Genomic DNA, 27,976 nt, shown 5'->3' with positions numbered 1-27,976 from the left:
AAATGTTTGATACATTTCAACAGCGAACACTCATTTTCTGTAGAAACATTCACTTACCATGATGCACCACTCCTCTTAGACCATGAATTATGGGATCTACTGCAGGATTGTCCTTCAAACCAACCTGAGAAAGAAAAATATAAGCAAAAGAAGAATGACTTTCACATTTATGTAGGCAGGCAGACAAAAAGAAAAAAAAACAAGCAAAAAAAAAAAAAAAAAATGAGAAAGAGAATGACAGAAAGAATGACAGATAAAATAAATAAAACTAAATATGAAATCTATCAAATATAAACCTCATGCAAACACAATAAATATATATAAATAAATAAAGTATATAAACATACGATAAATAAATATAAACATATAAACAAATAAAAATATCAACACATAAACATACAATAAATAAATAAATATAAACATATACTAAATAAAAAATGGCATGCAATAAACAAATACATAAAAATATAAACACAATAAACAAATAAGCAAATAAAATATATAATAATAAATAAATAAATAAATAAATTGAAACATACAATACTAAATATTTATTTATTTATTTAAATAATAAATCAATACAAATTTAAACACAATAAAAAATGTAATAGACAATAAGTAAATAAATATAATAAATACAAATAACATACAACAAATAAATAAATAAATAAACATAAATATAAACACAACAAATAAATAATAACAAATATAAATACAAAGTTAAACACAATAATTAAATAATTAAATAAATAAATAAATAAATAAATAAATAAATAAATAAATAATCAATCAATCAATCAATCAATAAATCAATCAATATAAACATACAAAAAACAAACAATAACATATAATAAATCAATAGAGACAAACGCAATAAATAATTAAAAATAATTATGCATAAGTAAATGAATATGACAAATTAAAAAAAAACATACAATAAATAAATAAATAAATAAATAAATAAAATATAAACACAATAAATAAATAATAACATATAATAAATCAATTAAAGATAAACACAATAAATAAATAAATTAATAAATAAATAAAATCCATAAAAAACATACAATAAATAAATAAATAAAATATAAACACAATAAAAAATAAGCAAATAATTAAAATATATCATACTATAATAAATAAATAATTAAACAAATATTAACATAGAATAAATAAATAATAAAATAAAAAATCAATACAAAGATAAACACAATAAATAAATAAATATTAAATAAAAAAACATACAATAAATAAATAGTAACATAATAAATCAATAAAAATATGAACTAAATAAATAAATAAATAAATAAATACATATAAATAAAATAATATACAATAAATAAATGAAAACATAAACACAATAAATAAATAAGCAAATAAATAAAAATATAATCATACAATAATAAATAAATAAATACATAAATATATGCATGCAATAAATAAATAATAACATTTAATAAATCAATACAAAGCTGAACACAATAAATAAATAAATAAATAAATAAATAAATAAATAAATAAATAAATAAATAAATAAATAAATAAATAAATAAATGCACATAAACATATAATAAATAAAACAGATAAACCCTACTTGTGAAACACAAAATACAAACTAGCAGTTCTGTTAATTACATATGTTTATTTAATCCGTTAACATTCATTTAGCTATTTAGGTTAATCTAATACATTTTTAGAGACACACACGCGCACGCACAAAAAGCCTGGCAAATAGTCTGAGCGGAGCGCATGATGTTGGTGCTCGGTGCTGATGTCATAAAAGCAAAATGATTGCAATCACACATAAACACACACTCACATAAGAAGAAAAGCCAGAGAAGCCATTATGCCTCATACTGCTTCAAAAGCCGCCCATGTTTGAGATGCACCTGAACCCACTGAATTGTTGAACACAGACAAAAGACTCCAGTATGCAATAAAATATGAAAGGGAGAAGCCACAATACTGACCTTTAATGTGCGTGTGTGTGAGTGTATGTGCGCTACAGAAAGAGACTGATAGCTTACTCAGTGCTGACTATATACAAAAAAAAAAAGGTTTGGAAATAATTAACAATCTCGACTCTAAAAAAGCACAGATCAGGGGAACAGGCGGAGGACATTTCCTTGACTTCTTTTGGATGGAGGTATATCAAATGGAGGTTTGGGTTTTTAAGAAGTCCCTATAGGGTTGAATAAAGAGGTGAGTGTGCGTATGTGTTTGTGTGCTGGTTTTGATGGTTTACAAGGACAGGAATTTGAATAATGACATGGGAGACGTGGGCCAGACAGAATCTCTGGACATTTTTTTTGCTATTTCTGCCCAGAATTTTGTAAAAAATAAATAAATATATAAAAAATGAATAAAATTATGCACTTTTATGTGGAATAATTTCGAAAGAAAAACAACTAAAAGCTTAAACACGCAAAAAAAAAAAAAAAACGTTTAAACATTGGTTTAAAGTTTACGATGCAATTCCAATAACAAAGCAAATCTCTTGTCTGATGCATCTAAAACAAATAAAAAATAAAAAATGACCTAGGTATTACAACATTGAGGTGGTTTATGAGGACACCTGTCTAAGATATAGGCATTACAACATTGTGGTGGTTTATGAGGACATGCGTTTATGACCTAAATATTACAACACGTACAGTAGGTAGTTTATGAGGACATGTGTCTAAGATATAGGCATTACAACATTGTGGTGGTTTATGAGGACATGCGTTTATGACCTAAATATTACAACACGTACAGTAGGTAGTTTATGAGGACATGTGTCTAAGATATAGGCATTACAACATTGTGGTGGTTTATGAGGACATGCGTTTATGACCTAAATATTACAACACGTACAGTAGGTAGTTTATGAGGACATGTGTCTAAGATATAGGTATTACAACATTGTGGTGGTTTATGAGGACATGCGTTTATGACCTAAATATTACAACATGTACAGTAGGTAGTTTATGAAGACATGTGTCTAAGATATAGGCATTACAACATTGTGGTGGTTTATGAGGACATGCGTTTATGACCTAAATATTACAACACGTACAGTAGGTAGTTTATGAGGACATGTGTCTAAGATATAGGTATTACAACATTGTGGTGGTTTATGAGGACATGCGTTTATGACCTAAATATTACAACATGTACAGTAGGTAGTTTATGAAGACATGTGTCTAAGATATAGGCATTACAACATTGTGGTGGTTTATGAGGACATGCGTTTATGACCTAAATATTACAACACGTACAGTAGGTAGTTTATGAGGACATGTGTCTAAGATATAGGCATTACAACATTGTGGTGGTTTATGAGGACATGCGCTTATGACCTAAATATTACAACACGTACAGTAGGTAGTTTATGTGGACATGTGTCTAAGATATAGGCATTACAACATTGTGGTGGTTTATGAGGACATGCGTTTATGACCTAAATATTACAACACGTACAGTAGGTAGTTTATGAGGACATGTGTCTAAGATATAGGCATTACAACATTGTGGTGGTTTATGAGGATATGCGTTTATGACCTAAATATTACAACACGTACAGTAGGTAGTTTATGAGCACATGTGTCTAAGATACAGGCATTACAACATTGTGGTGGTTTATGAGGACATGCGTTTATGACCTAAATATTACAACACGTACAGTAGGTAGTTTATGAGGACATGTGTCTAAGATACAGGCATTACAACATTGTGGTGGTTTATGAGGACATGCGTTTATGACCTAAATATTACAACACGTACAGTAGGTAGTTTATGAGGACATGTGTCTAAGATATAGGCATTACAACATTGTGGTGGTTTATGAGGACATGCGTTTATGACCTAAATATTACAACATGTACAGTAGGTAGTTTATGAGGACATGTGTCTAAGATATAGGCATTACAACTTTGTGGTGGTTTATGAGGACATGCGTTTATGACCTAAATATTACAACACGTACAGTAGGTAGTTTATGAGGACATGTGTCTATGACCTTAAGTATTACAATTTAGAGGTGGTTTATGAGAACACATGTCTATGACATAGGTATTACAACATGGAGGTGGTTTATGAGGACATTTGTCTATGACCTAGGTATAACAACATAAACGTGGTTTATGAGGACATATGTATATGACAGGGGTGTCCAAACTCTGTCCTAGAGAACGAGTGTCCTGCTAAGTTTAGCTCCAACTTGCTTCAACTCACCTGGAAGTTTGTACTATATCTAGTAAGAGTTTGATTAGCTGGTTCAGTGTGATTGATTGTGGTTGGAGCTAAACTCTCCAGGACACCGGCCCTCTAGGACAGAGTTTGGAACCCCCTGGTCTATGACTTAAGTATTACTACATTGAGATGGTTTATTAGGATTTGTGTCTATGACCTAGGTATTACAACATTGAGATGGTTTATTATTAGCTGGTTCAGTGTGATTGATTGGGGTTAGAGTTACGCCCCATTCACATGGGGTGTCAGCTTCAACGCTTCCCATTGACTTTGAATGGGTGACATCAGGCATTGCCGAACTGCATTGTGGATCCGTCGGCGCTGCTTCAGAGGCGTTGCTCGTTGCAGAAGTTGGGACTTGCTCAACTTTTCAAGCGCCGACGGAAGCGTCAGCCAATCAGATCGCTGTATGCAAATACACCAGCTCAGACAGTAGCCTATTGCTGACTAATTTCATTGGCTGACGCTGCTATGACTATCGCGTCAGCCCCAACTTCAGACACGCCCTCTGTCAAGCGTTGACGCTGAAGCCCCATATGAATGGGGGGTTACACTCTCCAGGACACCAGCTCTCTAAGACTGAGTTTGACCTAGGTATGACCTAGGTATTACAACATTGAGGTGGCTTATGAGGACATGTGTCTATGACCTAGGTAGTACAGCATTTATATGGTTTATGAGGACATGTGTCTATGACCTTGGTATTACAACATTGATGTGGTTTATGAGGACATGTGTCTATGTCCAAACTCGGTCCTCGAAGGCAGGTGTCCTGCTGAGTTTAGCTCCAACTTGTTACAACACACCAGCCAGGGGGTTTCTAGTATATCTAGTAAGAGCTTGATTAGCTGGTTCAGATGTGTTTGAATAGGGTTGGAGCTAAACACTCTGTAGGACAGAGTTTGGACACCCCTGGTCTATGACCTACATATTGCAACACTGAGGTGGTTTATAAAGACACGTGTCTATGACCTAGGTATAACAAAACTGAGACAGTTTATGAGGATATATATCTATGACCTAGGTATTACAACATTGAGGCAATGTATAAGGTTTATTTGTGTCCTTGTAATTTAAAATAGTTTAAAATCATAAAAAACAGTTTTTTACATTCAAAATTTTGCTGTGAGGGATGTGTTTAGTATAGAGTTGGGGTAGTGCCATATAATAAGCCATTTTTACTGTATAAAATACATTACGCCTATGGTGAGTCCTCATAAACTACAAATACCAACATGTGTGTGTGTGTTTGTGTGCTTGTTGTGTATCAGGGAGGCCAGTGCTGGTTAGCTGATCTAACCAACATTCCCATGAGGCTGAATGAGAAGGATTCACGCACTTCCACAGCCACCACCCCCCCCCTCCTCTCTTTTAAATCTCTCCAGGCTCTTTGAACACACTTGTGCTGTTTCTTGCATGAAAGAGAATTCCAGAAGCTCGACACAGGAAGTGGGCACTGAGAGTGAATGGCACACGTCTGCACTACAGCTGTGCTGAACTGTTCTCACAGTCAGATTTTATTCTTAAAGAATCTTCAATGAGTTCACATAACAGAAAGACAAATAGATAGCAGACAAACAGACGGCAAGTAGAATGACAGACCAACAGAGCGACAGACAGGAAAATAGACAATTGAAACGGACAGAAAAAGCACATCAACAAGCAGAAACTCAGTGACAGAAGACAGAAATCTCAAGAACTGCAGATAGTAAAAGATGGTAAAACAGAACGACAGAGAGATAGAGAAACTGCGGACAAAACAAAAACTAAAAGGATGGGTGGATGAAAACAGATATTGATTGACATGTTAATATCAAAGAGATCAAGAGAACAACACAGGCAAATAGACAGATAAATAATGACTGACCAAACAACAGACAGTTAGCCAGACAAAGAACCAACAGACACATAGACAGACAGACAGAACAACAGTCAGACAGATAGACAGAACAACACACAGACAAACAGACAGAGAGACAGACAGGCATACAAAAAGACAAACATACAGAAAAACAGGTGGACAATAGGACAAGATAGGACAACAGACAGACAAACAGACAGACAGACAGACAGACAGACAGACAGACAGACAGACAGACAGACAGGCAGAATGACAGACAGAACTACAGACAAAACAACAGAAGCAGAATGGCAGATAGAGACAGATAGAACGGCAGACAGAAGGACAGACAGACAGACAGACAGACAGACAGACAGACAGACAGACAGACAGACAGACAGAACAACAGTCAGACAGAACAACAGACAGAACAACAGACAGACAGGCAAACAAAATACAAACATCCAGAAAAACAGAAAGAGACAGACAGACAGACAGACAGACAGACAGACAGACAGACAGACAGACAGACAGACAGACAGAGAGCCGGACAGAAAAACAGACAGACAGGCAGAATGACAGACAGAACTACAGACAAAACAACAGAGGTAGAATGGCAGATAGAGACAGATAGAACGGCAGACAGAAGGACAGACAGACAGACAGATAGACAGACAGACAGACAGACAGACAGACAGAAGAACAGTCAGACAGAACAACAGACAGACAGGCAAACAAAAAGACAAACATCCAGAAAAACAGAAAGACAGACAGACATACATACAGACATACATACATACATACATACAGACAGACAGACAGACAGACAGACAGACAGACAGACAGACAGACAGACAGATAGATAGATAGATAGATAGATAGATAGATAGATAGATAGATAGATAGATAGATAGATAGATAGATAGATAGATGTGCTTTGACAGATGTGTTGTTCTTTGAAGCAAGAGGAGATTGGAGTGGCACTGCGTGTAGAGCAAAACACGGAATCTGCAAGCGGCATATTTTTCTTATTTTAGTAGCAGGAACGACTGGCCTCAGGACAGCTACGGCCAGAGCGTGTGAAAAATGACGAGGCCAAAGTGTCGGGGCCGGAGGAAGAGAGAGAGACGGTGTGAGGTCTCTGCAAGTCAACAACATCAGACTGACAATGGAGGACACTTAAAGGGATGGTTTACTGGAAAAAATTAAAACTGTGTCATCAATTACAGTCGAAGGAAAAATTATTAGTCTTCCTGTGAAATTGTATTTCTTTTTCAAATATTTCCCAAGTGATGTTTAACAGAGCAATTTTCACATTATTTCCTATAATTTTTAATTTTTTTGTGGAGATTGAACTTTTGTCAGTTCATTCCACTGTGGTGAACCCTGATAAATCAGGGACTACGGCGAAGGTGAAGGTAGTGAGTGAGAATATATTATTACTATTACTATTATTATTAATATAAAATTAAAGCATTTTTAAAAAATAAATAATTTTAAGGTCAGTATTTTTCAACCCAGGCTCATTATTAATACATGCCCTTGTACACATTTCTGGACAGCGTGAAATACGTCCCAGGAGCTATGTTTTTTTTGCAGTTTTTGTGTTCGTGAATCCACCAGAGGGCGCTGTGTACGCTTTTTTTAAATCTCAAATTTCTCTCGCAAGTGCTATTCACGCCTGCTCTTCTTGCGTAAATCCACCAGAGGCCGCAGTCGACTGCCTGAATGACTGACTGACTAATCCCCCACCCACACCCTTCCCTAAACCTAACCAATAGTGTTTTCAAAAACACCGATTAACCAACGCCCACCGCCTTCCCTAAACCCAACCGACAGTGCTTTCAAAAGCAATCCAGAAAAAGAACAGCCCTGATTTTTTTACCTTGTTTTCAGATCATACCCTGTTCTCACCCTGTTATTCACTTGTTTATTTTATTTTTTGCCTTCTGTTTTTGTTTTACCTGATTTCTGGAACCGTTCCTCTTGACTCAAACCCCGCTGTCAACTCCTCTCTGCGTCTCAAGTCAACGACGTACATGACGAGCTACTGAGCAAACTGGTAACAGCGGAAAAGCCGTAAACATGGAGGTAAGTGGTCAGCTGGTAGCGCGAAAAGGAACAGAAGCCGTTGGCGGCGTTATACCATCCCTATAGAGTTCAGTTTAAAGACAAAATGCAGCCATACGTAGCTCTGGCTACATAATTTGCGCTCTCCAGAAATGTATACGGGGGTACGTTTTCACAATGAGCTTTCACAATGATATTTTTGACTGGCTACATAACAAACTGTTGTCCTAAGAGGTTTCCCCATTAATCTAACTTGTCTAGTTAACCTAATTACCCTACTTAAGCCTTTAAATAGCACTTTGAGAAATAACTAGTAAACTATTTTCTACTGCCATCATGGCATAGACAAAAGAAATTAGTTATTAGAATTAGATATCAACACTATTGTTTAAAAATGTGATGAAAAAAAAATCTTTCTGTTCAACAACACTTATGATAATTAAAATTTCACAGGAAGGTTCTTAATTGTGATCTCAACTATACTTACCATCATTATCGTCTTTCCAAAATGAATATTATCCAACATCCTATCCTATCCTATCCTATCCTATCCTATCCTATCCTATCCTATCCTATCCTATCCTATCCTACCCTATTCTATCCTAACCTATCTTATCCTACCATATCATACTATACCCTACCCTACGCTGTCCTATTCTATCCTAACCTAACCTATCCTATCCTATCGTATCGTATCGTATCCTATCCTATCCTATCCTACGCTATCCTATCCTCTCTTATCCTATCCTATCATACCCTACCCTACCCTACACGATCCTATCCTATACTATCCTATCCTCTCCTTTCCCCTCTTATCCTACCCTACCCTATCCAACCATACCCTACCCTACCCCTACGCTACCCTATCCTACGCTATCCTATCCTAACCTATCCTATCCTAACCTATCCTATCCTCTCTTATCCTATCCTACCCTACCCTATGCTATGCTATCCTATCCTACACTATTCTATTCTAACCTATCTTATCGTACCATACCATACCCTACGCTATCCTATCCTATACTACCCTACCCTATCCTTTGCTATCCTATCCTATCCTACCCTACCCCATCCTATTCTATCCTATCCTATCCTATCCTATCCTATCCTATCCTATCCTATCCTATCCTATCCTATCCTATCCTACGCTATCTTATCCTCTCTTATCCTGTCCTATCATACCCTACCCTACCCTACACGATCCTATCCTATCCTATCCTCTCTTATCCTACCCTACCCTATCCAACCATACCCTACCCCTACGCTATACCCTATCCTATCCTACGCTATCCTATCCTAACCTATCCTATCCTCTCTTATCCTATCCTACCCTACCCTACACTATCCTATCCTCTCTTATCCTACCCTACCCTACCCTATGCTATGCTATGCTATCCTATCCTATCTTATTGTTATCTTTAACAACAGTAATAAAAATATATATTAATTGAATCCTATTTGTTTAATCTTTTGTGATATTCAGATTCCAAATGACACATAAGCGAGTTCAAGGTGACAGTTTTCATTATTGGGTGAACTACTACTCACTTCAATGTGCTGTCACATATGTAATGAAATGCAGTTGAGTTACGTCAGAATTTTCATTTGCCAAAGCGGACCACTCAATATGAGTTTATTTTATATTTAAAATTTCAGACACAGCTCGTATTGTGTTCTACGCTGCGTTTATATGGTTAGGAATAGTGTAAGCACTCTACAAATGAGTGAGTGTGTTTGCTAGAGGTCATCCACAACCCACAAACACCTGGACTTCCTTATGAGGACATGTGTCTATGATCTAGATATTACAACATTGAGAAGGTTTACGAGGACACATATCTATAACCTAGGTATTACAACATTGAAACTATTTATGAGGACATGAAACTTTGACCTAGGTATTACAACATTGATACAGCTTATAAGGACATGGACATAAATCTATGACCTAGGTATTACAAAATTGAGAGGTTTTTACATTAAAGATTTCGTAGGGTTGTGGTAGTGCCATATAATAAGTCGTTTTTACAGTGTAAAAGACAATATGCCTATGGAGAGTCCTCATCACTTCAGATTTTTCAATTGCCTTAGCGGAACGCTCAATATGAGCTTATTTGATATTTAATATCATAGACACATCTCATATTCTGTTCAACATTGTGTTTATATGGGTAGCAATACTGTAGGCACTCTACAAATGAGTGAGTGTGTTTGCTAGAGGTCATCCACAGCCCACAAACACCTGGACTTCCTTGTAGAACAAACCCTGAGGTAAAATAAATAGCAGCAAACTGCTTTAAACTCAGTTTAAGAGCTCGGTTTCACCTCACAAGTAAAAATAGCACATGCAAATCGATAAAGTTCAAAGACTATTTAAGCAGATGGAAAATAAAAACGCTCATTTATTGTATTGAGCTCAGAGTGAGGGTTTTAATATGGCAGCTGTGAGCTGTACCACAGAATAAAGGGAGAGGAAAAAAAGAGAAGAAAGCCCTGCTATTGATTAAAAGTAAATGAGGAATGCAAATAACTGCGAGCTATTAAACAGTCCAGTCCATGGCCATAACTTAAAACATAACCAACAAATAAATGATATACAACCTGATAGAGTCCTGGGCCACCAACAAACCTTCAAACTGTATTAAGGAAAAACTCTGGCTACATGCTAACCGCTAATTGCTGCGCTTATAACGTGTAGACATGTGTCTTGTAAATAAGCCCGTGAATGCATCATGGCAGATGTTACAACTGCTATCTTCCTTGATCAGGGACAGATAGACTAAATGTTTGGGCAATAAAGAAGATGGTGTGAGTTCCAAATAAAACGAGGTATCGAGCGAGACACACGTTACAAGGATTTCCTCAGATAACTGAAAACGAGAATGAAATGGAGGGTTTGGAGGGAAATAAACTCAAGTCAGATGAGATTTATAGGCTTTCCTTTCAAACCGAAATCTTGAAATGTCATTGTTGATTAGTCTTCTGAGCTTTGACGGTGACGGGCAGAATTTATTTTGTACTCCACAAAGACACAGTGGAAAAGATTTTAATGTCTATGTAGCAAACAGGTCAGTGCAATTGCTTCACGATTCAATTTTCAGACCATATCTAATGATGAAACCAACCCAGGCTCATTATTGATAAGTACCCCTGTATACATTCCTGGACAGTGTGAAATACATCCCAGAAGGTAAGTTTTTTCACGTCTGCTGTTCTCACGTTAATCCACCAGATGTCGCTCTTGACTAACTGACTGACCGATCGACCGATAACCACACCCACCCCTTTCCGTAAACCCAGCCAATAGTGTTTTCAAAAGCACCGATTGACCCGAATACCCGCTTCCCTAAACTTATCCAAACTTTTCAAAAGCAATCCAGAAAAAGAAAAGCCTGATTTTCACCACGCTTTCAGATATCACCATGTTCTCACCCTGTTATGTACTTGTTGATTTCTTTTTTGCCCTTTGTTTTTGTTTTACCTGCTTTCTGGTATCGTTCTTTGCCATTTTCAACCCTTCTCTGTGTCTCAAGTCGTCATACCGCCCCGTAGCTTTCATTTTAAAGACAAAATGCAGCCATACAAGGTTCTGGCTACATAATTCTCTCCAGAAATGTATACAGGAGTACGTTTTCACAATGAGCCTGTATTAGATGAAACCCAAAATTCAATTATCCCTTTTTTCCATTTTATAAACAAGTTAGATTTGTTTTCTTTTCATTTATGGATTTTTTTGCTTGCTACCAACATCTGGCGAAAATTCAAAAAAATCAACAGCCCTTTTAGAAATATGTTTTCTGAGAAAAATGGTGACGTGTTCATAACTTATTCCCCCATAGTATATAAGAGATTATTTTGATGGATGTCGAGATCCAATCACGTGATTGGAAATCAGGCCCAATCATGCGCTTTCAGATTCGATTGGACGTTTCTTTCAGAAAAAAATAAAAAATAAATTAATAAATATATATATACACACACAGTTGAAGTCAGAATTATTGGCCCCCCTGATTTATTAGCCCCTTGTTTATTTTTTCCCCAATTTTGGTTTAACAGAGAGAAGATTTTTACCAGCACATTCCTACACATACTGGTTTTAATAACTCATTTCTAATAACTGATTTATTTTATTTTTGCCATGATGACAGAAAATAATATTTGACTAGATATTTTTCAAGACACTTCTATACAGCTTAAAGTGAAATTTAAAGACTTAACTAGGTTAATTAGATTAACTAGGAAGGTTAGGGTAATTAAGCAAGTTCTGTAGACTATCGAAAAAATATAGCTGAAAGGGGCTAATAATTTGGACCTTAAAATGGCTTTTAAAATATTTAAAACTGCTTTTTTCTAGTTGAAATAAAACAAATAAGATTTTCTCCAGAAAATTTCCTTGCTCTGTTAAACATTTGGGAAATATTTGAAAAAGAAAAAAAAAATTCAAAGGGGGGCTAATAATTCTGACTTCAACTGTATATATTTAAACATATCCATATAATATTATATATATATATATATATATATATATATATATATATATATATATATATATATATATATATATATATATATATATATATATATATATATATATATATATATATATATATATAAAAAATCGCAAATTATCACAAACTTAGTCATTTTATTGCGAAAAATCACCAACAAAATCTAGGGGGTCTGTCTAAGGTAATCAGAGACATATCGCAAATCTTGTAAAAAGGGGCATAATTGGTCCCATTTTACTTCATTTTCTAAATTATACACTTAATTCATTTACTTAATAATTTGAAGGCAACAGGTTTACTCACTTTTTAAAAGTAAAGTCAACTAATCTCTTATTACAGTGTGAAGGATGGTTTATGTACTACGGGGACAATCTGAAGGCAAGACTTCACACACTCGCTCCCACTATGCTCCTTGCCAATTGTTTCTTGAAGTGTTTGATGAGTCTTTTGAACTCGGGATTATTACAGCCTGACTGAACTGACAGATGTGTAATTTCTCAAAATGTGAGAATACAAACCCACACAATCACACACACACACACACACACACACACACACACACACACACACACACACACACACACACAATTTCTAGTAAAGGATTGAGAGCCTTAAATTGCTGTTTTGTGATTAGCGCAGCAGGCTTCGACAAAGGAGCAGCGTGGAAAGTGTGCGCGTGTGTTTTTCCATATAGAAAACAGCGGCAGTGTGTTTTCTCTGAGTGTGAATCTTCAGTATCACTGAACTTAATGGGACGAGAGAGAACCTTGTTACAAAATCAATGCTTTTTAATGCTAGCACTTAGCACTGACAAAGCACGGCGGCAAAACATGAAGATGCTTTCAAACGAGTCAGCTCTCACCTGAAAGAAGACAGCCATGGCCGCAATTACTCGCTTCTCCCGTATGGCTGTGTTAAGGCTGTCAAAGTCATCCGAGTTATACATGAAGATCTGCATCTGTGTGGGAGAAAGAGAGAGAGAGAGAGAATCCTGTTAGCCCGAGACCTTCAGCCAATCAGATGGTAATTCTTACATTATCACAGACCAAGCACACAGTCCATTATCAAAGCTAATATCTCATAATCTCATGGCCTCTATAATCCGACTCATCCTGTAATCTCCTGAGAGCGTTCGGCCTCCTGGTGCTTCCAAACGTCTTGGCCCTGTCCATCCTCTTATCACTTTGATGGGATCTTTGGCAGTAGATCAGGCTAATAAATGTGCTCAAATCTCCACGGACGCCTCCGACGCCTGTCTATATTGGCAGCGGGCGTTTGTTATTCTCCACCATCAATACCTTTTCCCACAAAACGCTCCAAAAAAAACAACAACAAAGATGAACGATATTCTCGTTGGCAGATAGTGATCAGTGTTGTGTCAATAAAAGGCGCAGATTTAACAATAGAGAAACAGCAGACCCGTGGAGCTCTGGAGAGAGGCTGAGGAAGTAATAAAACATCAGCTAAAAACAAAGACTTTGAAGGACTGGGGAATCGAAGACAAAACTTCCCACCAGAGTCTATAGCGATGATTAGTGAATGAGTAAACACCGCTGTCGATGTATTGAAAAATGCAATTGCTACATAAAATGACTTAATTACAGCTCTGCAGTGATGAAAATGTGTTTAACTTCTGAACTGAAAGTTGTTTTAATATATAGTTCCTGGTCATATTGACCTACAAAATTGCAACTTAACTTGTTTTCTGTCAGTCTAAGGACACAGTGTAACTACAGAAGAGTTAAGTTTTAAACAGGAAACTAATCAAAACTAATGTTTTTTTGTGTATGATGCTAATGGTCTAATCCATTTCAATGATTTATGCTAAGCTAAGCTAAAAGTGTTGCCGTCAGACCTGGGGCCTCATGTGCAAAGACTTGCATTGAATCAATACTAAAACATTGTGTACGGACAAAGCTGTAAATATAAGTATGCAGTAAACAATTCAGATGTATGAAACACTGCGTACGCGGAATCCCACGCATATTCTCTTTGTACATCCGAATTAACGTTAAATTAGCGCACGTGTATGACCGCAAAACCTCCCCTGCCTCCTCCCCATTATAAATATGGTAAAGACTCCACTTTGGCAAAACCAAATGAAAAAGCAATGCCAAAAGCAAGCAAGCAAGAAGAGAAACTTCACAGAATGTGAATTGGAGGTGCTCCTATCGCAGATAGACCGGAAAAAAACTGTGTTATTGCAAGTTTGTCCTCCGGAATTAATGACAAAAGAAAAAAAATAATAGAGTGGGAGAGTTTAGCTGATGCGGTTAACGCAGTGGGGTCTGAACATCGCACTGTGAAAAAATTTAAAAAGAAATGGTCCAATGTAAAGGTGCAGGATAAAAGGAGAACAGTGGCGCACTGTCAAAGTGTGGACCGAACAGGCGGGGGAACAGGAGATGCTGAACTAACACCCTTTGAGAAGAGAGTTGCCCCAATTGTGGGTGGCACTCAACTGTCTGGAGTAGTATCCGTGTCTGTGGGAGACACAGAAGTATAAGAGGAACACTTTGTTATGGCGGCATATAGCAGCACCCCTCCGCTCTTATCAAGGCAGTTCCACCGGCATTTCAGCTGCCTAATCGCCCGCTCTACAACTGACCGAGTGTGAGAATGGGCATCATTGTATCTGTGCTCTTGGGCAGTTTGTGGATTATTGAGGTGGGTTAACAGCCACGTCTTTATTGGATAACCGCGGTCTCCTGATATGCAGTAAATAATTCCGCTCAATAAAATAAAATACAATTAAAAAACTCAGCTGGAATAATATCTTTAAATACATCGCTCACCAAAAATCCACTGTTTTTAAATGTGCTTCATAAATACATGAACATCTTCATCGTCATCTTTATAATTATCATGCTTGCTGCGAACAGGTCGTTAATAAAACATCTGCCTGCTTATCAAGTTTCTCCAAATGTACTGGAGGTGCCCAGGTATTACATGCCGATTGCACATTTTGCTGAAATCAATCAGCAACTCAAACGAAAAAAACAATGAATTTACATCTCCACAAAAGATCAGTAGCATTACATATATACCCCACAGTCCAACGCTCCTAACATCAAGAAAAAAAGCATCGTTGCCGTCCACATCAGCTTGTTTCACTCCAATTCTGTGTTCGAGCTGTCAATATTACGCCTGCTGTATTTTCCTCGGCCCTGTAATCCTTACACGAGGCCCACTTTGATCTAATTCAGTCTCAAAACACCTCCATAGCTCCAGATCGGAGAATTGACGAGCATATACAGGCGTTCAGCTTAACACCTCCATCCGCGGCGATGTGTCTTACAGGCAGTGATTAATGACATAAATATCTGGCCAATTTCTGAGAACACGCTCGCAAATGAAAGCAAACAAGCAGACAGAGAGGAAGATTAACATAACAGGGTCATGAGAATCTTAACCTCTCGCAGTCTGTTTGTATTCAGTCAGGAGGAGAGGTGGCAGACTGTTGACGAGGAAGAGAAATGCTAAAATTACTCTGGAAATCAAGTCAGAGACACGACAATCTTTACACTGATAATATTTGATATATATATATATATATATATATATATATATATATATATATATATATATATATATATATATATATATATATATATATATACACATACATACAGTTTTTTTATTGGTATTTGGCTTTGTTTTCTTGTTTGTTTCAACTTTCGTAAGCTGTTTGGACAGAAGTGTGTGTAAGTATAGTGTGTCCAAAGTCATATTGGGGTGATATAAACACATTAAGTCTCTTTTTTTAAATTTCCTGAGGTTAAAATAGGATCCAAATCCCTCCCATTTTGAGACCAACCGCAACGTGATGTAGGAGTGTTGTTTTTCCCGCCGACCGAATTGATTGACAGGCACCATGTTTGTATAATAATAGTATAAACATGTCCACAGAAACTTTTTTGCAAAGAAACTGGCATTAAAATCCAACTCTCTGTGACTTTTATAAGTTTAAGATGTTTATTTATTTATGTTTATGGTTTTATTGCATCTTTTTATTAACATTTTAATTATTAATCACAAAACACATTGAAACAAACCAACAGACAATGCCGATTTTAACAATGGAAGCTAAAGAAAAACTGAATAAATTAATGACCAGAATACATACATACATACATAAAAATAATAATAAATAAGTAATAGCATAATACCAATAATAATAATAATTATTATTATTATTATACCTATATCCTGCCTATATCCTACCTATGCAGGATGCACTTGCTGCTATTGCACTGCTGGTTAGACCGAAACTGCATTTCGTTGCCTTGTACTTACTTGTACATGTGTAATGACAATAAAGTTGAATCTAATCTAATCTAATCTAATCTAAATAATAATAATAATAATAAGTAAATAAATAAAATAAAATACATAAATTCAATTATGACATACCATAATTCAAAATGCAGCTTAAAGAAACATCAATAAAGTCCAAGTTAGGAGTCCAGACTTGATGAAAAGCCTCAGTGGACAAATGAATGACACAGGTAAGGAATTCTAAGGGAATCATTTCCCTGATAATATTGTTCCACCCTTTCAAGTATGGGGGTTTGTCACTGATCCAGTTTATCAGTATATTTTTCCTGGCATCGAAGGCTAAAATGTCAAATAAGCGATGAGTGAATTTGTCAGGCAAACATCCAACCGGGAGACCTAAAATTAAAGACAATGGATCCAACTGTAGCTGAAGTCCGAACATACGGCTCATAAAAGTAACAACTTTTGCCCAATGAGTTTTAATAACATGACAATTCCATAACAAATGGGTGTAGTCTCCCATTCCCACCATACATTTAACCAATAGTGGTGAATTGCTTGAGTTAAACCTGCTTTTGAGAAGTGAACCCACATAACCCACATAATTTTGATTTATTATTCATTTATTCATTCATTCATTTTCTTTTTGGCTTAGTCCCTTTATTAAACCGGGGTCGCCACAGCGGAATGAATCGCCAACTTATCCAGCACATTTTTACGCAGCGGATGCCATTCCAGCTGCAACCCATCTCTGGGAAACATCCATTCACACTCATTCACACTCATACACTACGGACAATTTAGCCTACCCAATTCACCTGTACCGCATATCTTTGGACTGTGGGGGAAACCGGAGCTCCCAGAGAACGCAGGGAGAACATGCACACTCCACACAGAAACGCCAACTGACCCAGCCGAGGCCAGCGACCTTCTTTGATTTATTATTTCTAGCAATATTTTAATTTAAATTCTAGAAAATGTTTCTTGATTGAAGATAGATTTGATTGTAGATATTTGGACTAAAAAGAAGACAAGAACTTTTTTTGTCGTACATAAAGCACAGTATGATACAAATATATGATAATACTACAGGATTCTAAACACCCCCATGGTGTTTGCGCTGCCCTCAGCGCTCTGTTTAAGTGTATGAAAAATATCATCTTTATAATATTCACAAAACATGCGTGTGCGTAGGAGGGTGATAGACTATGCTAAACACTAAACCACCAGTGGCTTCATTACAGAAATGTCAATAATTTATTCAGATTTATGAAAGATAGAAAATTAAAGCAACAGAGAGAGAGGGGTGAACTTCGTGTCAGGTCACCTTTATAACGCCAAACACACACACAAACAGTCGTGCACACTTACACACATGCAAATAAATGCAAACACACAAAGACACTAAAGGGCATTGTTCAATCAAAATGCAATGGAGCAGAATTTACAATAATGGAGGATGGTGCTTAAGCATTGTAAAATCGATTAAAAAAATATGTGATAAAAACAGAACACGGCATTTATTCTGGTGCTTTGTGCAGTTAAACAGTCCTACAGAATTATTTGTGCTTATTTTATTCCTTTTTTACTCTTTACAAGTCAAACCTCTAAATAAGGAACAAAACCATATCTACCTTATATCTAGGCCCACACGGAATCTGCGCACGCAGAATTCCGCAGATTTTTAGCCCATAACTGATTCTGTTTATTTACTTGTGTAAATGAGTGTAAATTCATATTTATTCAGTTTTTAAATAAATTTCAGTAATATTATTGATGAATATGAAAATATTTATATAATTTATTTACAATACAGTTTCTTTTAGTAAATATATTATATGAGAGACATGCTTTGTTTACCAAATGAAGTGAATCTAATTGTCAAATTTACATCTAAACATTAAATCTAATCTAATTTGCATTGTAAACATTACATACAAGTTAAAAAAGGTATTACTTTTTATTTCATATATTAAGGTTTTAGTTAGGATACTATCAAAATCATTCCGCATAAAAATCTTTACCAAAATTCTGCGCAGAAATAGCAAAAAATTCCGCAGATTCCGTCTGGCCCTACTTATATCTAACATTAGAGCAGTTAATGATCTATGCGCAAAGTCTAAAGCGCATGGCAAGCATTAAGGACATGTCTGAATCTACTTTTGCTATTTTAAGGAAGGAAAAATACGGCTTGCGCCCCAGCGCATGGTCTAACAGGGTTGTGTTTATTCTCTTAATGAGTTATGGGTGTGTTTTGAGCATAATGGGCATTAAACCAATCAGAGTCTCATCTCCCATTCCGTTTAAGTTGCAGTTGCATCGCACCATGGCACATTGCTCTTTACATGGTGGACTTTGTGAAGTCCGTCTGCAGCGTGAGGATAAAGAAGGAGCCTCCTCCATTCGGCCTCTTTGCTTTCTTTTACTTTTACTCTTTACTTAACTCCTTTACTTTCATTCATTCATTTCTTTTCGGCTTATTCCCTTTTTAATCAGGGGTCGCCACAGCGGAATGAACCGCCAACTTATCCAGCATATGTTTTACGCAGCGGATGCCCTTCCAGCTGCAACCCATCACTGGGAAACATCCATACACAGTAATACACTACGGACAATTTAGCTTACCCAATTCACCTATACCACATGTAAAGGGAAATGGGGAAACCAGAGCACCCAAAGGAAACCCACGCAAATACAGGCAGAACATGCAAACTCCACACAGAAATGCTAACTGACCCAGCCGAGGCTTGAACCTTCTTGCTTCTCCAGCGACAGTGCTACACACTGTGCCACTGCATATTATTTATAGTATTATTTAGGTCAAATATACATATTTTTGCTTTATGATAAATGTCTAGCAGCTTTGAAGCCAACTACTGCATTTGCTTATCTTCTTATTTAAAGAATATTATGGGGTTAGTTCCCCCAAATATAATAATTTACTTACTGTCAAGTGGTTCCAAACCTTTTTTTCTTCCAATAAACACAAAGGAAGACATTTTGAAAAGAGCTAAAAACCTGTAACCATTGACACCCATAGTAGGAAAAAAAGAAATACTATGGAAGTTATTCAACCCATGCTCATTCTGAATATGTACCCCTATATACATTTTTGGAGAGCGCCAGATACGTCCAAGAAGGTACTTTTTTTTTTGCAGTTTTTGTTTTCTTGACTGGCGCCTTCTTTTCTCGCGTAAATCCACCAGGAGCCGCTGTCGACTGACTGACTGACCAACCGACCGATACCCCAACCCACCCCCTTCCCTAAAACCAATCTCAGTGTTTCCAAAAGCAATCGAGAAAAAGAAAATCCCTCACAGTAGCCTGATTTTTACCACATTTTAAGATTTTACCACATTCTCACCCTGTTATTTACTTATTAATTTTACTTTTTGACTTTTGTTTTTGTCTTATCTGCTTTCTGGAACCGTTCTTTATTGGATTCGAACCCCGCTATCACAGTCAACACCACCCTGATTCTTAAATCTTCCGACAAACGCGACGAAGCCACTGGACAAACTGCTAACATTAGGAAAGCCATCCATAGGGAGGTAAGCGCTTAGTTGTTAAGTGCAAAAAGGAACGGCGTCACACCTCCTCGCAACGTTCGTTTTACAGACAAAATGCAGCCATAAGTTCCTCTGGCTACATAATTCGCGATCTCAGAGCACTATATAGGGCTACGTTTTCAAAATGACCCTATGCTGAAGTCAATGGTTACAGGTTTTCAGGCTTCTTCAAAACGGGAGACAGAAACTCAAAGGTTTAAAACAAGAAAACAGTGTGTGAATCAAGACAGAACCTTCATTTTTGGGTGAACTAGCCCTTTAAATTTCCTTTAAGCAGATATAGAAACATACTTAAATGTAGTTTTCTTTTAAACAGGCCAAAATTACTGACTTATCCTGCAATTTACTGTACTTTTACTCAATCAACTGCTGCAGAATGTGGAGGCTCCTCTCCATAATGCTATCTATGCTATGCAATGCTAAGCTATGCTACGCTATGACTTTCTGCTTGTCAGATCATAGCAGTGGCCTCACAAACAAAACAAAACAGAAATCAGGATAAGCCCTTCAGTTTGTCCCACCAAAATGTTCTTATTTTCAATAGGAAATGTGTCAAAACAGGGACAAAGAGCTTGTACGCAAACAGCAAAGAGCAATTACACTGACATTCCTGTGTACACGTCAACACAAATAGGTTTTTAACCTCAGCCCAAGAGAAGCCACAGCAAATATGTAAAGGGTATAAGGGGTGCTCTGACAGCTCTTTCTCTCTGCGTGTGTGTTGTGTGTCTACTTTGAGATCATTAACATACAGGTCACTCACAGGTATCCGTGGCTTGTATGTACTCAAATAAATGTACGTCTATGTCTGCGGATGTCAGCAGAGTTTCATTAGCACGCAGGTCAGGCACTGCTAGTCAAATCCTCCTCTCTGGTTACACATATCACTTACACACACTCGCTGCTAGCCAGATGCTCAGACACACACACACACACAAGACTACAAACATGCTAATGGATGGCAAAGACATCAAATTTTTACACATTGGGGAAATGGGCTACGCTTGAAGAAGAGTCGAGAAAATCAGGAAGCTGAGAGGAATTCGAAGCGCGCCTGATTCAAGCAGATACTCCAAGGCTCACGTCTTTCATCGAATTGACTATTCAGGGTTAGCGATGGGATGCCTTATTCATTTCTGCATTCGGCTAATTTGAACAGTTTGGTTTAGCTGAAAAGAAGTTTTTCAATATGAGGGCTTGTCGTTTTTCATTATTAGTATATATTAGGGCTGTGCAATGTAACGATATTTATCGTATGGACAAAATAAAAAGTGTATCACTTCATATTATAGTCTATTGTTTATATCGCAAATTACACTGTAAAAAATGCTGGGTTTCACGCAATCGATTTGTGTTGGGTCAACATGAAGGAATTAAGTTAACATATAAGTTTTTACAAATTTAAGTGGATTGAACATAAAATAATTAAGTTGTCCCCCCCTAAAAAAATCAAGAATTGTGTATTTTCAACTCACTTTAAATAAGTAGTTTGAACAAATAGCAAACATCATGTTTTGAGTGGTTTCCCAGTGCTGGGTTGCGGCTGGAAGGGCATCCGCTGCGTAAAACATATGCTGGAATAGTTGGCAGCTCATTCCGTCGTGGGGACCCCAGATTAATAAGGGTGTGTAGTTTACAGTAATACTTTTTCATAATTTATGAGTGCAATATTACACAACGTTACAGGTATGCAGATGGAAACATGAATAACATCACGAGAAAGCTGCAATCTCAAAAGCACAGTGTTTGCATTATGCAGTTTATTAAGCAGTATTTTATATTGGGCTTGTGATCATTCGTTTTTGAAAAGTGTTTCATTAATATTTACGTCATATTTCAATAAACATTTTCATTGAAGTTCTATATAAAGCGAGAGAGATGATATCAGATATGAATGACTAAGATTTTTGAGTCTATACTTTAAAATGTAAAAATAAAAGGTAATAGTCTGCTACATGTGGTCTGTGAATGTATAATATTAATTGATTGAGTTTACAGAGAATATTTATATATTTATTTCAGCATACTATATATTATATTTTTAGCATTTTGTCATATCGTCCAGACGTAGTATATATAAAAAATACAGATTCGTTTGCTGGCTCAAACAAACCAGTTGTCTTAAGTTTCATATAGTTTTTGTAACACTCAAAATTGATCATACAATAAATCAAATAAAAAGAAAGAAAAGACGTATAAGAAAACACAATAACGAAAGCCTTAAAATGAACATGGTGGAAAACTAAGTCATTATTTTGAGGTTACCGATGAAAATTATTTTGCTAGGAATAGTTTTTATTTAAAGAGAAATGATTACTTTATGAATTAAATAGTCTTGCTGGAGATCCACAACACTTAACTTTGGTCTCAGGAAGTAAATATAAAACAAAAACAGGTTCAAAATATTTCTAAACTTTAAACACATTTTATCCCATTCGTTGTATTTTATTAAATACCAACCCAACTCATTCTGAAAACAACCCTATATTAATTTCTGGAGAGTGCCAAATACTTCTCAGGAGGTATGTTTTTTGCAGTTTTTGTTTTCACGAGTTTTGTTCTCGTTGTGTAGGCATTTTGAGATCTCAAATTCCTCTCTCGAGTGCCATTCGTACCTGCAGTTCTTGCGTAAATCCACCAGAGGCCGCTGTTGACTGACTGACTGACCGATAAACTTAACCAGTCAACTCCTCTCTGTCTTAAGTCTGCCAATGTACTTGGTGAGCTAACTGGACAAACTGGTAACAGCGGGAAAGCTGTCCATATGGAGGTAAGCGGTCAGCTGGTAGGCGTGAAAACGATCGGCGTCAAACCGCCACGTAGCATTCGTTTTAAAGACGAAATGCAACCGTACGTACTTCTGGCTACATAATTCGCGATCTCCAAAACTGTATATAGGGCTACGTTTTCAGAATGAGCCTATGTTGTTAAATACACAATTACTTTAAGAAAAAAAAACATCATTATTTACAACACGCAAGATAGTTTTTATTCATATTTTTAAAGGGACAACCCTCAAATACAGTACACCCAGGATTACATGAAAAACACTACAGTAATTCATTGTAAATATTATAGTGATTTTGAACCACACCGTAGTAAAATGTATTATATTGTATTTATTATAGTGTTTAAAAGTCTTTGTTAATGAATGCTACATCATCATTAACTGATAAACTGTAATAAATACTGTAATAAATATTGTAGGATGCTTTGTTTTTAGTTTTGTAAACTGTGGTATATATATATTGTTGTCAAAAACAGTAGTATTGGAAAATTTGTTTATAGTATTGTTATAAAATTACCACAAAAAATTATAGAAGTGCTTTACTACAGTATGGTTTAAAAAAAACTGTATTTACTGTACATTTTTATATTATATTTTTTCAAGAGAGTATCGTTTCAATGCTAATTTTGTTATTTTCATATTATTTAGAAATGACACTATCAATCATAGTTAACTTTTGTTAGAAGATATCTGTTAGGTCATTTTAAACCCTAAAAATAATGGCTTGGCAATCTCTCTGGAAGGTTGAGTAAGTTTTCCAACCCGTGCCATGACTTCAGGACTTCAGTTACGTGTCTCGCGGTTGAAACAACGGTTGATCTGTGGACAGATCTGATCAGTAGAACAAAGCGAACAAGATGACAAGGTAGAGGAAGAAAGATGATTGTAGATCAAGGCCGTCTCCCTGCGGAGCAGAAGAACTAATTTGGAATTTAGTCTGTGAATTCCCAATCATAATGTTCTTCAAAGCCACCTCAGGAAGAGCGTCACTGTGAGAATTCTGTGAAAGTCACCATTAGCGGCTGCAGATCACCCAAAGTGACTTACAGTAACTAATTTGAGGGATGGTCCCCCTGGAACAGCCTGTGGTTAAGTGTCTTGCTAAAGGGCACAATCATTATAAAGCAGGATTGTGATCACAGCAACTGTCCAATTCCACCTCTTACCTCCAATTGAACCTGCTTCCTTTGTATTATCAGCCCAAGGCCTCAACGGCTAGGCTACATCTACCCATCCATGTAATATTGTACCTTGCAGACCTCATCTTTCCAGTTGTAGCTATTTTTAGCTAACCGTTTTTCCCCATGTTAGAGATGTTCTACCATGCAGATGGAGCAGATACATTGCAGAAACATCTGTTAAAGAGTGCCAAATCAGCAAAGCGACACTATTCACATATGTTCAAAATCATACACCTAAAGAAAGAACATCTGCTGAATGTGACAGGAATTTTTCTATTGATTGAGTTACAGATGAACAGACGCTTTGAACACACTGGTTCACACTGCTAGCTTGCCGGTTTGTAAATGCTAGTGGTATTGATGATTAAAATCATAATTCTGAATTCCGGTTGAATCAATTGTAACCTATATTCCCTAAAAAAATGAGTAAAGTTATATGTAACACTTTAGTTTATGTCGCAACTCACGATATTAACAAACAGTTAACTAATGCTACTAGCTTAATAAACAACTAATTACCTGTTTATTAATAGTTAGTAAGATAAAAGTTGGGTTTAGGTTTTGGGTTAGATTAGGTATGCAAAATAAGACCATACTTTATAACTACCAATGTACAGTTAATAGCCCCCTTCACACAGTGATACTGGTAAATATCCAGAAAATTACAGGAATGACTTGCTGTTCACACAGCCCATTCACACATCCATTCCAAAATACCGGTAAATTCTGACATTATCAACCAGAAATGAGCTCTAAACGGCTGCGCTTGTAATTGTAAACACAGAAGGGGTCAAGCTTTTGATAGTTGATAGTACATAATATGTGTTTGTGCTGGCGCTCACCGGCTGCTTCACGTGCACACGCATCAAGCAACTGAGGCAGAGCTTGAAGGTAAACAAACAGCAGTTTATCATAAGCATTTTATCGATAATTTTTTCCACAGTTGGCATTCAGCAAATTAATATGAGCAAAATTAAAATGTAGACATGTAGCGAAAGTACAACCTGCCTTATTGTGCTCCTTCTTGGCTTGATTGTTTACTTGCTACGTCATGTTTTTACGTCACACTCATGCTCAGATTCATTGCTGAAAAACCAATCAGATTGCTCTCTTCAGCCGACGGCAGACACAATGCATGAATCGGGCCAATGACATCGGGCTCTGACGTCAACCTGAAGTGAGGTTACTTGTGGAACCCACCACACCAACAAGCCTGACCGATGGATCGATGAAGCCCAATGGCCGACTGCTGGCTAGGTGTGTACCGACTCGAAGATGCCGAATCCCATAGCAAAACTGCCAGTTTATGGGCCTCAATTAGTTGACGATTCATATGAGCAAATTAAAAGTATGTTTTAGCTGAATTATTTGCATCACCTTCAATAATCTCTCTTCAGACATTTTATGATTACAGTCCCCCTCTGAGTGGCGGCTTGGGATCACCAGGGAGATTTAATTTTACTCTTGTTGGGGTAAGAGCAGGACAGGGGGGAGGCTCAATGGCATCCATGTGGCTGGTGTATGCTACATGAGAATATGGCTGCAAGGTGAATCAAACTTCTGAGAAGTTGTCCTTGTCAAAGTAAAAAACTCTGAGGGGGCTCAAAGCATCAACATTCACACAGCCTGAGGTAAACAAATGGATTCATCTAGGATCTTCTCCTGAGGACGGACTGTAATTCTCCTCACACCAAATAGAGGACAAAGAAGGAAAGAAGGAATCATCGCCTTCGGGGCTTTGTGGCTTCTTATGTTCTGAAAACCATGCAAGGTAACCCTACCGAGAACCGAGCCAGCAATGGACAACACCTAAACAAGCCGGTACCCAGTCGGAGAGGCTTTGAATACGGAATCCCCGCTGTTCTTCAATGCGGGAATTGCTTAAAATCTCCCAAAAATGACTACGGCTCCCCTCTCCTGGAACCACATGACGCCGTTACGTCTTTTCTGCCCACATTCCACTGAGGGTCAAGGTAAGGGTCAAGGACTACGCTTTTTCTTCAGCTGCCAACTTCTCAAAGGGCTCCCTGTTGCTAAAAGACTCACAGCAAAACCATCAACAGCTCCTCTGAACTTCAAAGCTTCGGGAGGAAATCTCCTTTGACCCACTAATTATAAACCAATCAGGAGTGTCTCGTTTTGGCTTGCAGAGAAGCGGATGCTGGAGACTGGCAGGGATTCTCTCTCTTTGTCCCCCTGAACAAACATATTGACCTGACGCTCAATTCAAACAGGAGCCAATTAGCCATCGCCGGCTGAATTAATTCAGCTTTTGTTTTTATAAAAGACTCAATCTGCGTCCCCAGTGTTTGTTTGCCGCTCAGTCATCCATCAAGGTCAATACGGATTTGAATTAGACATTATAAATGAATACCAGAAATAATAAATAGCCCAGAGAATTACCTGGTATTAGGAGCTGTAAATCGAGCCTTTGGTGGACGCTGTGTTGGCTCAAGTTTTCAAAATCAAGAAGAAAAGGAAATATTGACAAATGAGCACTCCCTCTTTGGGACTGGGCCAAATTACAATGCAGGTGAAAGAGTACATCTACAAGCAACACGTTCTGGATGAGCGCGCAAGCTTCAGTTTATTTGTCGCATGGACCTTTGCACTATTCAAATCAACTCCTCTACTGTTTCGGACATTAATTACATCAAGATTGGGACATTTCAAAACAAAAACACAATCCAAAAGGTGTAACCTCAAAGGAAAACAATCCCTCCTTCAATCAAATCCTGAAGCTAATGCATCTCAGAAAGCACTGGAATAGAGCTTAGATTGGGCCCAAAACATTAAACTTGACCCTACCCGAATCCTGGTGCGACACATTAGCTGTAATTATGAGGCCGAGCCCGATTTAAACCTGACTATTTTTTAATACATGGGCCATTCTCAACTGCAATTCTGAGTTGTTTTAACTACAGAAATTAGTTTAGATTTATCTTAATTAATAACGTAACAAGGACGAAGCATTTAAACTGCATTGTCGTAACAAAAGAGGATATTGAAGGATGACTATCATTTTTTCTGCCATCGCAAGCCTGCTTCATGTGTCTGTTCATCTTGGAAGCCCCCATTTTTTTTTGCTATCGCTTCTTTCACACTGCATGTCGAAGCATAGCGTGAGCAGCCAGCCTGATCTCAGGAGAAAACGTAAGTATTTTATGTTTTGTCAGTTTAGTGGCTAATTCGTATCAATTCGTACGAGTTCAGTCGTAAGAAATTGTACGATTTTAAAAAGGAGGCGTGGCACCAAACCCCACCCCTAAACCCAACCATCATTGGAGGATGAGCAAATTGTTCTAAAATGTATGAATTAGATCGTACGAATTCATACGAATTAGCCACTAAATCAAAAAGTTACGAATTGCCGTGAGATTGTGTTGGAGCAGCCTGTTTTTTCGGTGTCCATATTAACAGATTAGAGCTTTCAAACAGCACGCATAAGCAGTGCAGAGTGTGAGCAGAGCTGAAGCAGCAGTGCTGTGATCATTTCAGCACTGGGTCTA

The 27,976-nt window shown here is 37.0% G+C and overlaps 1 protein-coding gene across 2 annotated transcripts in view; it reads right to left on the bottom strand.

Moving 5' to 3' along the window:
* ptprga (protein tyrosine phosphatase receptor type Ga) overlaps positions 1 to 27,976 on the bottom strand; it is a 592,629-nt gene that overhangs the window by 156,320 nt on the left and 408,333 nt on the right. For both annotated transcript variants that reach the window (XM_056467738.1, XM_056467739.1), the window contains exons 5-6: positions 13,514 to 13,609; positions 58 to 124 (exon numbers count right to left, since the gene is read on the bottom strand). In XM_056467738.1, coding sequence (XP_056323713.1) covers positions 58 to 124; positions 13,514 to 13,609 — 163 coding nt within the window. The remainder of the gene's footprint in view (positions 1 to 57; positions 125 to 13,513; positions 13,610 to 27,976) is intronic.

The sequence above is a fragment of the Danio aesculapii genome, chromosome 11 (assembly GCF_903798145.1).
Source record: "Danio aesculapii chromosome 11, fDanAes4.1, whole genome shotgun sequence".
Classification (NCBI taxonomy): Eukaryota; Metazoa; Chordata; class Actinopteri; order Cypriniformes; family Danionidae; genus Danio; species Danio aesculapii.
This window is presented reverse-complemented; position numbering and strand designations above follow the sequence as displayed.